The sequence below is a fragment of the Chionomys nivalis genome, chromosome 5, assembly GCF_950005125.1.
Source record: "Chionomys nivalis chromosome 5, mChiNiv1.1, whole genome shotgun sequence".
Classification (NCBI taxonomy): domain Eukaryota; kingdom Metazoa; phylum Chordata; class Mammalia; order Rodentia; family Cricetidae; genus Chionomys; species Chionomys nivalis.
This window is the reverse complement of record NC_080090.1, coordinates 56,673,940-56,690,742: the sequence shown is the minus strand read 5'-3', so window position 1 is coordinate 56,690,742 and position 16,803 is coordinate 56,673,940. Positions and strand designations below refer to the sequence as shown.

Below are 16,803 nucleotides of genomic sequence, written 5' to 3'. Positions count from 1 at the left end.
CCCAGTGCCACTGCCAGTGGCCCCTCAGTCTGCCCCAGCCATACAACTGTCAGCCACATTCAGAGGGACTAGTTTGGTCCTATGCTTGTTCCTTCCCAGTCCAGCTGGAGTTGGTGAGCTCCCATTAGCTCAGGTAGACTGTTTCACTGGATTTACCTTTCATGGTCTTAACCTTTTTGCTTATATTCTCATTCCTTCCACTCTTCAGCTGGACCTTGGGAGCTCAGTCCAATGCTCTGATGCGGGTCTCTGCTTCTGTTTCCATCTGTTGTGGGATGAAGGTTCTGTGGTGATATTTAAGATAATGATCAGTCTGACTACAGGGCAAGGCAAGATTGGGGCCCCCTCTCCTCTATTGCTTAGGGTCTTAGCTGGGGTCATCCTTGTAGATTCCTGGGAATTTTTCTAGAGCCAGGTTTCTTGCTAACCCCATAATGGCTCCCTCAATCAAGATATCTCTTTCCTTAATCTCACTGTGGCACAATAGATAGTGGATTGGACTTCTAGTGCAGAGCTAGTTTCTGGACAGCCAGGGATACACAGAGAAACCCTGTCTTGAAACCCCCCTCAAAAAAAAAGTTTTCAATAGAAGGATTTCTCTGTCACCAACTCTAGTCAGACAGGGAAGGAACCAGCATGGGTCCAAACTAGTCCCTGTGAATGTGGGTGACAGTTGTATGGCTGGGGCAGACTGCGAGGCCACTGGCGGTGGCACTAAGACTTGTCCCTACTGCTTGTACTGGCATTTAGGGAACCTGTTCTCTTTGGATGGATGCTTTGCTCAGCCTGGATGTAGTGGGGAGGGCCTTGGACCTTCCCCAAGGCAGTGTGCCTTACCCTCTCTGAGGAGTGGGGGGGGGGTGAGGGAGTGGGTGAAGGGAATTGGAGGAGGAGGAAGAGGGAACTGGGATTGGTTTGTTTTCTTTTTTAAAAAAAATTTTAAAAAAGAAGGATTTCTCAGAACAACTTGGCTGCTCTTACCAGTTAAAATCTTCGCAGAGTGTTTTTCTCCAAATCACAAGTTGCCTGGGAGACTGTTGTCCTTTGTCCGTGAAGTGAGCACATACTTTATGCTTGCAAAGACAACGTAAGAGAATTCACAAATTGGCCGTTATTTAAAATGTATTGTTGTGTACTTAGGACAAGCATGATGCATTTTGAGCCGTTTTTGTAGATGAGCATGTTTATTCCTGTCAGTCTGCTGCTTTCAGAGAGGCCTGGCACGGAACTGACACGCCCCTTGCGCAGTGCCCATACTGCGTTGTCTAGGATGTTGTGCTCCAGCAGGCTACTGGTCGTCTGTTCTGTATGGGTCAGGGAAAATCGTGGTTTCCCAGATATCCGCATCCGGCCTATCTTAGTGAAGCCTGGCCAGTCTGCTTTCTCGCTGTCCACTGAGAAGGCTAATTTATCATAATGGTTTTCATATTGTTTCCTCTTGAAACTGCCACCTACTTGCATATAATAAGTGCTTGTTTCTGTGCTAGCAAGAAGATGGCTGTGGGAGCTTCTGGACTGAGTGCAGGGCTCTGGTGGACCCTTTTGGAAGAAAAAGCATGATTCATGTTTAAAGGCTAGCATGGCATTTGATATTCACATGGATTGTTGGGTCAGAGGGCATTGGGGTGTTTGTGTTTTAACCTTGCCATGAATAGAGACCCAATAGAAGAATTTATAGTTACTTTTGTGTCAGTGCTGAACTGGAAGCATGGCATGCATAAGTTTAAGTGGTTTGAGAACACTAAATTTCTAGTCTATTTAATGTAATTTCTTGGGGGATTAGTTTTCTATATAAAGCTATCTTATAGTAATAGACATTTTTAATACCTACATTTTCTAATTTGAGTATTAAAAAAAAATAAACCATACACATGTTAGGGCTGATGAGATAGTTCACAGTTAAAGGCATTTGCCATCAAGTCCGAGGACTGAATTGCATCCTGACACCTACTTGCTGACTCGCACAAGTGGCCCTCTGGCCTCCATGTCCAGGCTATGGAACGCTCATGCTCACATACATGAAAATAAGTAAATGTATTAAAAACTTTTAAATAAAAATAACAAGTTTAGTGTCCTTTCCTGCCCATTTTCTTCTCTTCTTCTACCACTTCCTCTTATTTTTAATAGGTAGAGTCTCGCTATGTATTGTTGCCTGGCCTAGCACTCTCTGTAGACCAGGCTACCTTCAAAGTCAGAATAGAGATCTACGTCCTTTGTCTCCTGGGTGCTGGAATTAAATGGGGTGTGCCACTATATCCTGCCTCTTGCTTTTTAAAAATAAGATTTAGCTTATTTTCATTTCTTTGGGAAAATAATGATCTTACTTTATATAATTTTTAAGTGATATCTTTAATACACTTCCCTATATTTTTAATTGGTAATGGTCTGATGTGGTTGTTAAGAAAATGACTGCTTGGAATCATAAATTAAAAACTATAGGACTGTTTTTATTTTCAGATTTATCCTTTGTTCTTTTACAGAACATTAGCCCTGATCAAACCAGATGCAGTATCAAAAGCTGGAGAAATAATTGATATGATAAACAAAAGTGGATTTACTATAACCAAACTCCGAATGATGACGCTTTCGAGGTAACAAATGTGATGCACATTTTCAGTTATGCAATGTCCTTTTTCTTACCCTTCATTCTTTATGTAAACAAAAGCAAAAAACAAAGAGTCCACAAGATGAAACAAAAACCTTTCACTGAATAGCAAATACAGACTATCACGATGAAGGAAGCAAGGTAATAAATAGATAATCAGCGAATTATAAAATTATGTACTTAGGACAGGCACTAGTGGCGGTTCTCCAGGTGTTCCTGTCCTGGGCAGTCCTAGACGCTTGTGTTGTCGTCGTATGCAAGGCTCCACAGTCTTCCTTTATGCTGTCTATTAAGCGTTTCTTAGATCTTCCTCTTCACCTTATCCCGTGCCCCCTCCAAGCAGTGCTATCTTCGGGTATCTGCCATCATACATTCTCATAACACGGCCCAAGTATCTCAAGCGCCGATGCTGTATCCTGTAGTCTACTTCGTTGTTGGGCAGCCTGTCTCTTTGTGTGACATCTAGAATCCTCCGGAGACACGCCATCTCAGACACACTCAGTGTTGTTGTTTATCCCCAATAGATGACAAAAAATAAAATAAGCTGTAGCCAAAATTCTAAAACTTGAAATTAATTCTAAGTTTTGAATTAGAAGATTTCTCTTCATTTTTTTTTAATGTAATTTGTTTGGACTTTAAATAGCAAACGTTCTTATTGCTCGGATATTTAACACTGTATTGAGATGCAGTGAGATGCTGATGAAGTGGAAGGCGGATGAAGTGTAACATCAATAAAAAAGTAAACATATCATCTTATCTAATTTTATATCTCAGCATATTGGAATATGCTATTTGGCAAAATAAAAATTTGGTGAAAAAACATAGTTAATTTGTATGCAGATCAAATGTGTGTGTGTTTTAATCTATATTTTTTAACATAAGCTAAAATAACTATTTCCAGAAACCTTAACTATTGTTATTTTGATTATTTTATAGGAAAGAAGCCACAGACTTTCATGTAGACCACCACTCAAGGCCTTTTTATAAGTAAGTGCTTAGCTTCAGAACTAAAATTGTTTTCTCATTAACTTCTATTAGAAAGACTTCTTATATCCACCACTAAATACTTGAGCCTTAATCAGAAACAAATGGATCACTTATTTAAGTTTTAAGAAACATCCTTTTATATTTCATTGAATTGAAAACGTGTTTGTAATCATATTTTATGCTGGGAATTTTATTGTGCTTTTAAGGTATTTATTTGGTATATTTTGGTATCTTTTATTTGTTTGTTGTTTATTATGTATACAGTATTCTCAGTATTCTGTCTGCATGTGTACCTGCAGGCCAGAAGAGGGCACCAGATCTCATTACAGATGGTTGTAAACTACCATGCGATTGCTGGGAATTGATTTGGAAAAGCAATCAGTACTCTTGACCACTGAGCCATCTCTCCAGCCCCTTTATTTATTTATTTTTTTTAAAGAAAGCAAACTCTCTTTTTTCATTTTACATACCAATGCCAGTTCCCACTCCCTCCTCTCCTCCCATTCTCTCCACCTACCCACCCATTTTGGTGTCTTTTATATACAATGCAGTAGTCACAATATTCACTCTTAGCATAGTGGGTATAGATCCTTCTTTCTACATGCTGTCTCCTGGAAATGCTCATCTGATCGGGAAGGAGAGAGAAGGCAGTGTAAAGCGGTCATAAGGTAACAGGCCTGGCACCGTCCTCCTCCTCTCTTTTGCCTCTGCTTAAGAAAGTGAGGGACTGGGATGACTGGGATGTCTCTTTTTACAAGTTAACTTTACCATTGCTGCCGTGTGCACATGAAGAGATGGAAAAATGAAATGAAGTGTCAGCTTTCCTTCCCAGGGAACTGGGACTAAGGCATAAACTTTCAACATAGCCCAGTGTGTGGTTGATCATTTAGTGTATCATAACCCAGAGTAGTTTTCTGCTGATACAGGGCTAGTGTTTGAAGGCCTGCTGACATTCTTTTTCTTTCTCACATTGATTTAGAGTTGTCACTCTGTGCATTGAAAATGTTACAAAATGGCATGCTTATTACTTTGTTATTGTACAATTCTACCTGACTGCCAGGATAAACCATCTGAAAATAAAGAGAGAATCTCCTTTGTCCTGCCTAGAGTACTGGGAACGCTTAGGTCAACACTGTGCAGTTTAAGTTGATGGAATCATCAGAACTCAGCGGGCCTTTCTTTCCCCCTGGTATCAGTAGTGCACTCCATTCCTGAGGGTTTAGCACTGCCCACGTACGCTTCACCGTGCCCGGAAACTCTGGTCCCTGAAATTATTATTATGTCATTGTTAAGGCTGATGTCTAGATTGACAGAGCAGAGAAGTAATTCAGGTTTACCCTGTTTCCTAGCGAACTGATCCAGTTTATTACAAGTGGTCCAGTTATTGCCATGGAGATTTTAAGAGATGATGCGATATGCGAGTGGAAAAGATTGCTTGGACCGGCAAACTCTGGGCTAGCTCGCACAGATGCCCCTGGAAGCATCAGAGCCCTCTTTGGGACAGATGGCATCAGAAACGCGGCTCATGGCCCCGATTCTTTTGCATCTGCTGCCAGAGTAAGTCGTTTTGAGAAATATTTTTCTTCTGTTTTGTTTGGGAAATTGTTTTATGTCAGAATAAAATATTTCTCCGCTGAGGATTTTGGGAGGATTGGAACAGCTGGTGTAGTACTGGTGAACAGCTGCTGGCGTTTTCCTAGGATCGAGTGGTTCACGTGGTTCAGAGGATCACGTGGCTCAGAGACACGCCCCCTTTTAAATCAGATGTGTTGGTCACAGTTGAGCACAGTTTTCTCCAGATCTGACCCTTGTTCCCACACTTCTTTCTGTAAAGGCATAAGTTGCTGACGCTCGTGTTTGTGACTGAATTCAATTAAGAATACTAGTGTACAGATCTGTGGTAGGTATTCCGAAAGAAGGCTTCCTTTGAGTAGTCTGTTTGTAGCTCAGACAAACACTGTTAGCTAAGTAGGGGTCTAGGAGAAATACTAGAAACACGTGGAAATGCAGCTTGTATAAAGATGCAAGAACTCTGGGTCTTGGGCCAGCAAGATGGCTTAGTGGGTAAAGGCACTTGGATCAACACCCGATGTCCTGAGTTTGTTAACTAGACCCCTGTGGTGGAAGGAATGAATTTATTCTCTGTGTTCTCTGGCCTCTGGCCATGCACATACACATTGTATGTACACATAGGTAGGTAAGTAGAAAGGCAGACAGACAGACGTAATAAAAGTTTCAAAACAAAAGGATTTTTTAACAACAACAACAAAATTAAAATTATCCTGTGAGCGTCTTCTTAGAAGATTGGGTTTGAGTGTTTCTAACAGCTTATTTGTAATAGCACAGACTAGAGATAGCACAGATGTCCATCAGATGAACAATGAACAACCATGCTGCAGCCATCAATAGCATATTATTGTCAGGGAGAGTAGAGAGACAGACAGACAGACAGACAGACAGACAGACGAGAGAGAAATGAAGGAAGGATTACAGGGAGTGAATCTCAAAATACTGTGAATAGAAGAAGCTAGAAAAAATAACATATGAGTTTATTTATATAAAATAAAAATTTGTTTTTAGTGCTAAAAGCAGGTTAATAGTCAACAACAACAACAGCGATAGTTAATTATTCTTTTTAAATATTCTGCCAACTGGATCACTGAAATATACAGTGTTTGAGGAAATTCACCTCCTCCCTTTTGCTTGTGTTTTAAAAAGTATTTACACATTAAAATAGAAGGGAGACCATGAGAGAAGAGGATGGGAGGACAGAGGAACATGTAAGGGGGAGGGGGTCATGTGGGGCTGGCTAAGATCACAGTGTGTTTGACTTCTATGAAAATATCCCATGAAGCCTATTATTCTGTATAATTAATGTACACCAATAAACTATGAAAGTTCGCTAGTGTAGTTTTGATTTATCTTATTGTAAATTTGAGTCATGGTCTCACTCTGTATCCTTAGTTGACCTGGGACTTACTCCATAGGTGAGGCGGCTTGTACTGGCCGTGGACCCCCTGCCTCTGCCTCCCGAATGGTATCAGTGAGAAGAAAATACTAACTCTGTGGCAGGTTTTGGTTTTGGTGTTTGGCGAGCTACATAGCTCTGCAAGTTGGTTCTTTTTTTCAAATTTATAATCTGATTGATGACAAGTGACGGCTGTCATGAATGCGTGGTGTTGATTGGGAGCATCAGGAAAAGCTGGCTAGAGGTGATAGCATTTCGCCATTTCGTTCACTGGCAGATGTTTTGGAGTGTGAACAGAGGTTTTTATGGAGAATATCGTGGAAAGAAAAGTGCTAAAAGCTTAGGGACACCATTTAAGTAATTAAAGACTTGATAAATGTGAACATCTTTGTGGTTCATTCAGATTGCTGACTTCTAGTTTAATGAGCCATGGTTAAAGCAAATAACCACTGTGTGAATCAGGTCATAATATAATGCCCACTTTGATCTGTAATAGAACTGTTGTGAAAATTGTTATTAACTCTAATTCTCAGACCCCTAAACATTAATTTTTCTGTTTCTGTGAAGATGTGCTTGTTTTAACTTTATTTTATATATTTTATTTTTAAACTTAATGTTAATCTGCATTTATGAACTATACTTTGGGGAAAGTAAGAACTTCATACTGTTTTTTTCCAACTCTCAGAATTTGTTGAAACCTTGTCACTTATGATAGAGGCCACACAATGACGTCTTCGCATCGCTTATTCTATTTGCATGTTGCTCTGACTGTTAAATGCTGAAATGGAGCTAAGTTACTCAGTTTTCCAAATTCACATTTAGAAAATTTGAAAAATAAAATTTATATCATGAAACTTTAAAAGAAACCTCCAGAAATATTCTGTAAGTTTCAGAAAAGAGATCATCCATGTCAAAATCCCTTTTCTCATCTTTCTGTATCTTTAGGAAATGGAATTATTTTTTCCTTCAAGTGGAGGCTGTGGACCAGCAAACACTGCTAAATTTACCAACTGTACCTGCTGCATTGTTAAGCCCCATGCCATCAGTGAAGGTAAGTGCCCTGTTGTAGATGTTTCATTAATAGAATATTTTGTTAATGTTTGTTTTCTTGCTGTGTTTTACATGATGAAATTCAAGTATACTTTAATATTTCAGTCTTTTTTTTTTTTTGAAGACACATGAGTCAAAGTAACATTTAAGGAGAAATCTGTCTAAATTCCTGTCTTTATTTTGGTATCTGCATTCTTAGTAGTTGTTCCTTTGGCTATTGGTCATGGCCATGCTCATTCATGCTATGCTCAGATCTTGCTTCCCTGTCTTCTAACTTTCCCTTCTGTCTTTCCAACCACATAACTGGGGTTCACTCAGTTATCTTGATTGGCACTCCAGAGAAGATCTGAAGCATTGTGTGTGGGGCTGGAGAGACGGCTCAGCAGTTACGTGCGGTCATTGTTCTTGCAGAGGACCTGGGTTTAGTTCCCAGAACCCACGTGGTGGCTCGTAGTCATCCACAGCTCCTGTCCCTGGAGATCTGATGCCCTCTTCTGACCTTGAGGGCACCAGGCATGCGTGTGTTGCACACACCTACATGCAGACAAAGCACATAAAATAAAAGAAATTAAAATTAAACAGTGATTATTACCCCCAGAGAAAGTTGAAACAGTTCTTTGACAGACATGAATACTCATATTTATATGTGTCTGTGTATGTATATAGACACACATGCATAAGTGTATGTACCTGTGTACACTGAGAGTGCAAGTTCACTTCTTGCTTCTGTTTCCTCATGTGTTTGAGTCTGTTGTGTGCATCTCTGTCAGTTACTACAAGTTGTTTGGGGAATGAAATTTAATTTGAAAGGTATTTCTTGGAGACTAGAATATACTGAGTCATATGCAGAATTGAGTGCAGTTCTATGTATTCTAAGCATAGAGATACTTGAAAATATACATATTTGTATGTGAGATAATAAATTTACCTGAACAGGCGTGGTGGTACACATTTGTAATCCTAGCACTCAGAAGTCTAAGGGAGGCCAATCATGTTTGTAAGTCATCCGGAGCTACATGGTGAGTTTGAGACCAGCCTGCACTACACATAGCAAGACCTTGTTGCAAAACACAATAACTGCTTCCTAATACCAGAATTTTCTTTGTTAATATTTTGATGTGTTTTTTTGCATTTGTGTGTGCATATATGATACATACATATGAGCATAATGTAGCTGAGATGTGTCTATATTATGTTGCTCTAATTTAATTTTTTGTGAGCATTTTAGATCTTTCTTTGAGGCATCACGAATATTTAATTACTGATTGAATATTTCATAATAATCCTGTGTATGATGTTTGTATACTTGGATTGTTTCTAGTTTTTTTTTTTTATTAAGAATAACTTGCATCTTCTCTTGTGTTCTTTTCCTTCTTTTGGTTTGCCTTGTCCAGCTTTGATGTAATGGTTTTTGTTTTATCTTATTATTTTCTTGGGGTTTTTATTGTTGTTGTTGTTGTTGTTATCTCTTAGAAGCCTGTGCTTTTCTAATAAGAGACAGAAAGGGAGTGGATCCCGATAGGAGGGGAGGTGGGGAGGAACTAGGAGGAGTCAAGGGAGGTGAAACTGTGATCAGGATATTCTGGATGAGAACAAAAATCCATTTTCAATAAAAAATATTTTGTAGAATATCTTTATACATAAATATTTGATGGTTTTTCTAATCATTTCCTCTGGCTACATTTTTAGAAGTCCTATTATTGGTTGAAAGGATATGAACCTTAAAGATCTTATACATAATTAATGCATCTTTAATTATTTAGAAAGTGCTGTATTATCATACTGGTCTTTAGGAACATAATTGTGGGGCATTTCCAATCATGATGGATAGTAAACACGTGTGTTAGTTACCACTGTGTCATAGTTAATGGTGCATTTCCGTACATGATGGGTAATGAAGACATATGTTAGTTAGCGCTCTGCCAGATAGCAGACTGACCAAGACCTTAGAATCATTTCTTTGAACGAGCAGAGCAAGGACGCCTTGTAGGTAGAGTCGTCATTCTTTTCCAAGTAAGCTTGCTGGAGTCCCGAGAGATTGACATTGTTTTCTTTAATGTAGAGTAGAAATCCCAGGATCCACCTGTTCTGTTCTGGTTGTGTTTGTTTGTTTGAGACGGTCCCATTTCACCCAGACTGGTGGGAAACTTACTGTGCAGCTGAGCATGACCTTGAATTCCTGATCCTCCTGTCTACTGAGAGTGCTGGCCTAACAGGCACCTGCTGCCATGAATACCCTGTGTTTTCTAATTTTCATGTTCTCAACATCAGCAAAAACAAACGTCACATGGTTGGTAGATTTTTACAGGAAATGATAGCAATGTAGATGTCCTGTGTGGTATTAATGAAGTATAGTCTAAAGTCTCATATCAAATTTATTACTATATTCACGTGCTCCCTAGAAATTGCTGGTTAATGCTGCACTTAACGTTTCCTGCCTAGAATATATATGCAAATGTGCATGTACATACACACATATAGCTAATATAATGCATATACATTCTCAAGGCTGTTTGTATGTATATGTATGATGTACATGGAAGTACATGTACATATATGGTTTTTCTGCCTTGGAGTGGCAGGTATGAATTTATAAATGCTATGTAAAAATTTTCTTCGATTTTTACGTTTGCATATATATATACAAGCGTAACACCTAATTCTTACTTAAATTGCTCAACTTCAACATCTATCTTAATATGCTTTACTCAGTTAGGTATCTATCAGATTTATTCTGAGGACCAAACCTTGTTCTTACTAGGCAAGCACTCTCTTGAGCTAAATCCTCATCTCCTGTTTAAATTTTTTTATAAAGAAAAAAAAATGTGATGATAAAGTAACATAAAGCAAGGATTAGAATAAATACTAGCTTTTGGACAAATGCTAGCTGTATAACTTAAATCACATAGGTAAATATATGTGAGATCTAATAAAAATACATAAGTTGATGTCAAAATGCTCAATTTTATTATACACCTATATAATTTTTTACTTACATAATTTTGGTAGAGCTGTTCTTTAAAACTTATTTGTCTTTTCTTTTTGATACTAGCAGTGAAACCCAGGGCTTTGCATGAACCAGACACGGGCCTTGCTACTGTGCCACATTCCCATCTTCTTTTCAAGCTTGAAACCGTTAGATATAAAATTAATTAAGCAAAAGAAGTTTTTACAAAATATTCTCAGATGCCAGCATGAACTTTGACATTTTAAGGTTTTTATCAACTTTTCCCCTTGTTTCTAAACTTGGATTACTGTGGTACTTTGTGATTGTTTTGAAATTTGGGATTAACCCAAATCACTGATAATAATGAAATTTGAAATTTGAAGTCTTATATCAAATTTTTGTAGCCCTGTCACTTTTTCATATTTATCTTTCTGTAACAATTCCTTATGCTGGCATGTTTGATTTTTACCCATGGGCCACGTGAGGCAGAGAAAAGAGATTTAAAGGGGGCTTCTGGTTAGAGGGACTGAAGTGGAATGTGTTGAATCCTGGCTTCCTTCCGACTCCTCTGAGTACCTGATACAAGAAACCTGCCCACTAACCTATAAGGAAGAGCACAGCCTTGATGGCGGTTTTTGTGGCCCAGGCCTGTGGAGAGGCCATCAGATGCTGCCTGTCGTGGGTTCTCCTGCCTCTGCAGGGAGCTGATGGAAACCATGCAAAGCTCAGGCCACATTTGAGGGTTGGAATAGCGCACTGAGGTTGGAATCATAGCTGAGTCCTTTAAGTTTACAGTTGCTGATAAGTAAGTTGTTTGCCCAGATGGAAGGAAACTGAAACAGTGACCGTCTGCGTCATCTTTTGTTGGGGTAAATGAGCTGGGGAGAGTTCCTGGTGTGCACAATGAGGTCCTTTAACTGACTTACATCCTTATCTTTCAGGGTAGGAACTTCTGGGCATAAATGGTAGTCATGTGTTTGTAGGCGGTCTTATTCCTGTCCCACGCTTAATCTGCAAGGTTGCAGTAATTTCTCTTCTCACTTCTAAGAGAGCTAGGAAAAAAGAGAAACTTCAGTTTGGTTTTGTTTTTGTTTTTTAATACATGGTAGGGAAAAAGTGTGTTTGAGATTTTTTTATATACAGATTGAAATATGTTTTCAGTTTGGAACTCAGAATTTAGAAGAAAGTAAATGAGTGTTTCATTTCATTTTTTAATTTTTAATTTCAAAATTATGCAACATGTTTGTTTATATATTCTCAATGTTATTTATATATAGTTAATTTAGTTCTGCCCATAAAATGAAGTCATAAGCCAGGCGGTGGTGGTGCACGCCTTTAATTCCAGTGCTCAGGAGGCAGAGACAGGCAGATCTCTGTGAGTTCAAAGCCAGCCTGGTCTATAGAGCAAGATCCAGGACAGGCTCCAAAGCTACAGAGAAATCCTGTCTTGAAAAACAAAATAAAACAACAACAAAAATGAAGTCATAAATAAAATACAAGGAAAGTACAATAAATAGTAGATATATAACTTAGTAATAGATATATTTAACTGAAATATAAAATAATATGGTTGAAAGGTAGTATCAAAATGAAATTTTTATTATATATATAATTTTTATATTTATACAGGCTTAAATCATTTCAGTCAATTCTCTAAAAGTTAGGTAGAGATATAGGCAGACAATTTTATTCTGAAATCTGATTATGTCCCTTAATACTGTTATGTTGATTATTACCCATTGATACTAGATCAATTATTTTGCCTTTTTGTATCCTGTTTGCCTATTTATAAAATTATAACAATGCTATCCCTTCTTCATGACTAAGGACAGTATGGAAGGTGCTGAGGACAGTACCCAATGCTTGTTAAATGCTGTACGTTTCAAATGCCATTGCTATTACCATTGCTGTTCTTTTCCTATCAACACTGCTGCTAGCATCATTAGCTTAACTACTGAGTACAGTTGCATGGCTCCCGAGGGGCAGAGCCATTTAAAACACCGCCAAAACCCGGCGTCTGCAGAAAAAGGAAGACTCTTGTCATTGTTTAAGGCAAAAAGGACTTTATTTTCCTCTGTTAAAGCTTGTGTCTAAATTAAGTTCCTAAAGTGAGATTGTTGCTTAAAATGAACTAATTCAGCAGCTACTTTCTTTTATTTATTCCTTAATAATTTGTATAATTTATACCATGTATCTTGAGTATATCCACCCCCAACCCCTGGCTTCCATTTCCCCAGACATCTCCCAACCCATCCCTTTCCCACTTGCATGTTTTCTCCTTCCTTCTTTCCTTTCTCCCTCCCTCCTTCCGTCCCTTCCTCAGTCCCTCCCTCCATCCCTCCTTCATCAATTCCTTTCTCTATCCTTCACTCCACCCCTGTAATCCATTGAATCCACTTAGTGATGCCTACTGGATACTGATCTTATTGGCCTGACCTTATATGAGTAACCGTAACTACAGTGAGGTCATGAGTGCAATGGCCATGGCGTGCCCAGAAGACAGCATCGCACAGCGCTCCTCCCCATCCTCTGGCTCTTACGTTCTCTCTGCACCCTCTCTCTGCCTTGATGCCCCGCTAGCCTCGGCTGCGGGTGTGGATGGACAGACTGCTATAGATGACCCAACTAAGGCAGAAAGCTCTAGAGTCACTTATTCTCAGCACTCTGACCAGTCAGGAGTCTGCTTAAGCTGCTACCCACCGAAGAAGCTTCTTTGGCCAAGGTTGAGCACAGCACAAATCTACGGGTATAAATATAAATGTTCAGAAGGCAGGTTGACAACGTGTCCATTTGGCAAACAAGAGTAGTAGATTCCCCTTTAGGCCTATGACCTCATTTCTACAGCATAAGCCCTGCTTTCTGGTTGACTCTTATGGTTGGTGCTAGGCGGGAGGTAGGAACTAAACAGGGAATTCCTCTTTTGCACATGGAAAGGCCAAACAGTTTAGCTTTTCAAAGTATTAAGACCCTGAATATTTGTTAGAAATTTTCCATCCTTATAACAGACTCATTCATTATACAGTTTTATTACATTGATCATAACACAGTTGGTTCTAAAGTTTTGCTTCTTTAGTAACATAAATCAAGGTGTTTGAAACTTTGTCTTCAATGTGAAGTCTATATATTCCATGATTCTGTGGAACTGTGTCAAAATTCATAATAAAGAACCCTGTGGTCTGTGTTTTCATTTTGTTTGGGTTGTAAAATTAATTCAGTTTTAATGAGACTATTTCAAAGCAATTTTAGTATTTTTAAAATAAAGGTAGGAAAACGCTGTTGAGTTTTCCTTGTTTAATCGGCTGCAGAGCATTCATTAGGACACTAACAACTTTTAACTTTGGTGCTAGAATTGACTCTGGTGATGCCTGGCTGAAACAGGACTGATAGCAATAAGTTCATGAAACAATATGTTTCCCTATATTTTATTTTTTTAATTTAATTTTATTATTTCTTAAGGTTTTTTTTTTTTTTTTTTTTTAGATTTACTTATTTATTATGTATTCAGTGTTCATGTATCCCTGCAGGCCAGAAGAGGGCACCAAATCTCATTAGAGATGGTTGTGAGCACATGTGGTTGCTGGGAATTGAACTCAGGACCTTTAGAAGAGCAGGCAAAGGTCTTAACCACTGAGCCATCTCTCCAGCCCCTCCCTATGATATTTTCAAACATCCTTTGTAGCAGGGTCCCAGTGGGTGTCCTTTGGGGGAAAGTGGGAAAAATGGTGTGAAACCAATGATGCAGGCACCGGGAACAGGTTGAAACAAGTTCAGTTTATTTTAGGAAGGAGTAAGCCTTATATATCCCCCCCCACCCCTGGTGGGGGAGGAGGGTCAAGGCCCTCTGGCAGACCCAGGCTGACTCTACTGCGCATGCTCTTTAATATTGGTCTAGGTTGGCTGACTCTAGGACCCATTAAGGCTTATTGATTCCACAATCCTTAGTATTTATCTTCCCTCCCTCCCTCCCTCCCCCCTCTCTTGCCTAACCTCCCTTCCCCTTCCACAGCTGCAGCCCCTCCCTTTCCAGTTTCTCCCTTCATAGCGCCTGTGCCTATCTGTTCCCTCTCTAGAACTCCTTCTCCCTTTCTGCCGTTACTCCAGATTGTATAATCACACCTAAAGATTCAGCGCTAGGATTCACAGATAAGAGAACATAACAGCATTTGTCTTTCTGGGTCTGGGTTACCCCACTCAGTATTTTCTGGTTCCATTTTTTTTTCAGTTCCGTATTTTTACCTGCAAATCTCATGATTGCATTTTTCATTATAGCTTAATAGTATTCCATAGTATATATGTAGCACATTTTCATTACTCGTCCATCAGCTGAAGGACATTTATGTTGTTCCCATTTCCTAGCACTGTGACTATAATGATGATGAACATGGCTGAACCGATATCTGTGGAGCAAGGTATTTTGTGCTAGGCATATGCCAAAGAGTGAGAGTTGGGACATATGGGAGATAGATTGGCTTTTTGAGAATTCTCCACACTGGTTTCCACAGTGGCTATACCAGTTTGCAACCCCTGACATCCTTGCCAACATTTGTTATAGGTGGTTCTCAACCTTAGCTCTTCTGTCTAGGAAAAGATAAAATAATTTTCATTTGCATTTCCCCAGTTGATAACGGTGTTGAATATTTTAAAAGCTATTTCTTAGCTCTTCTTATATCTTCTTTTGGAAGCTCTCTGTTCAGATCTGTAGACTGTTTTCTAATTGTTGTTTGTTTCCTTGATCCTTTGTTTTGGGGCTCCTGTGTATTCTGGATCTTAGTCTATCCAATGTATACCTGGCAAAGGTTCTCGCCCATTCTGTGGGCTCTCTTCTCACTTAGGTGATTGTTCTCTTAGCTACACAGAAGTTTTGTTTTAGTTTCACCAGGTTCCATTTGTCAGTGGTTGGCCTTACTATTCAGAAAGTACTTTCCTGTGCCCATATTGTTTTTTTCTTTTCAACTGTTTTTTTGTGTGCTTGAATCATCAGCATGTGAACTGTTGTTGTTACTAATTATATAGGATGCCACTTTATTTCCATGGTCTTTGTTTTTTAACTTACAGTATTATGTCTTATTTCATATGTATTCAATATAACTGATTTTTCTTTCTAAAAGTTAGTTTTCAATCCAATCCAGTAGTCTTGTAGGGTTTAAATTTAGTCTGTTAATATTTATTGCAATTAATAATCAGTTTGAATTCATTTGCTTAAAGTTTATTTTACACTTTGGCTTTTCTGACTTCTTTCTGCCAGAGAGACAGTCTTTTTATTGGCCTCTTTCCCTTTGTTCATGACCTGGTTTTAAAGCCATAGATCAGGAATTAGAAAACAATAAATAGGGCCTGAAGAAATGGCTCAGCATTAAGAAACTGTACTGCTCCTGCAGAATTCAGCGTCTGTACCAGGTGTTTTCTTTTGGGCCACAAACCAGCTCCCAAATCACAACACACAGACTTATTATTAGTTTTAAATGCTCGGCCAACATTAGATGCGTTTCTAGTTGGCTCTTTTAACTGAAATTAGCCTGTTTCTCTTTATCTACCTTTTGCCTTGGGCCTTATTACCGTCCTTACTTCTGTATATCTTTCCTTCACCGCTTCTCTACATCTGGCTGGGGTCTGACTGGCTTCTTGCCCAGGGCATGTCCTTCGTTCTCTCCTCCTTCTCTTGTTCTTTTTTTTTTTTTTCCTTTTTTTCTCCCCAGCCTAGATTTCTCTTCTAATTTATTGTCTCTGCATGCCAGCTCCGCCTGTCCTTTCTCTGTGTAGCTCTTGGCCGTCCAAGCTCTTTATTAGACCAATCAGGTGCTGTAGGCAGGCAGGGTGACGCAAATGCCGCACATCTTTCCGTAATTAAACAGACATCCTTACGTCATTAGACAAAGGCAGCCCCTAAACAAAAGTAACACACCATTACACAGTTAAAGTAATATTCTGCAGCATTAGCAAAGGTCACACATTTTTGCCTAGTTAAAATAATATCCCACAACAAGCATCCATATTGGGTAGCTCCAGCCAGAGGGATCTGATACCTCCAGGCTCTGCAGGTTCCTGCACTCATGCACATCCCCCACACAGATACACACATGGACACATAATGTTTTAGGGAAAGCAGTAAGTAGCACCTTAATCGTACTGGGCTGACTGCCTGGTTTTGTGAATACAGTTTTGTTTGCGACCAGTCATTGCTATCCATTTCTGCAGTCTATGGCGGCTGTTAGGTTGCATAGTAGAATGAGGAAGCTGTAACATATA

General features: G+C 39.1%; 1 protein-coding gene across 3 annotated transcripts in view; it reads left to right on the top strand.

Moving 5' to 3' along the window:
- Positions 1-16,803, top strand: part of Nme7 (NME/NM23 family member 7) — a 138,476-nt gene that overhangs the window by 31,453 nt on the left and 90,220 nt on the right. For all 3 annotated transcript variants that reach the window (XM_057769355.1, XM_057769354.1, XM_057769356.1), the window contains 4 exons: positions 2,481-2,591; positions 3,542-3,592; positions 4,942-5,149; positions 7,506-7,611. In XM_057769355.1, coding sequence (XP_057625338.1) covers positions 2,481-2,591; positions 3,542-3,592; positions 4,942-5,149; positions 7,506-7,611 — 476 coding nt within the window. The remainder of the gene's footprint in view (positions 1-2,480; positions 2,592-3,541; positions 3,593-4,941; positions 5,150-7,505; positions 7,612-16,803) is intronic.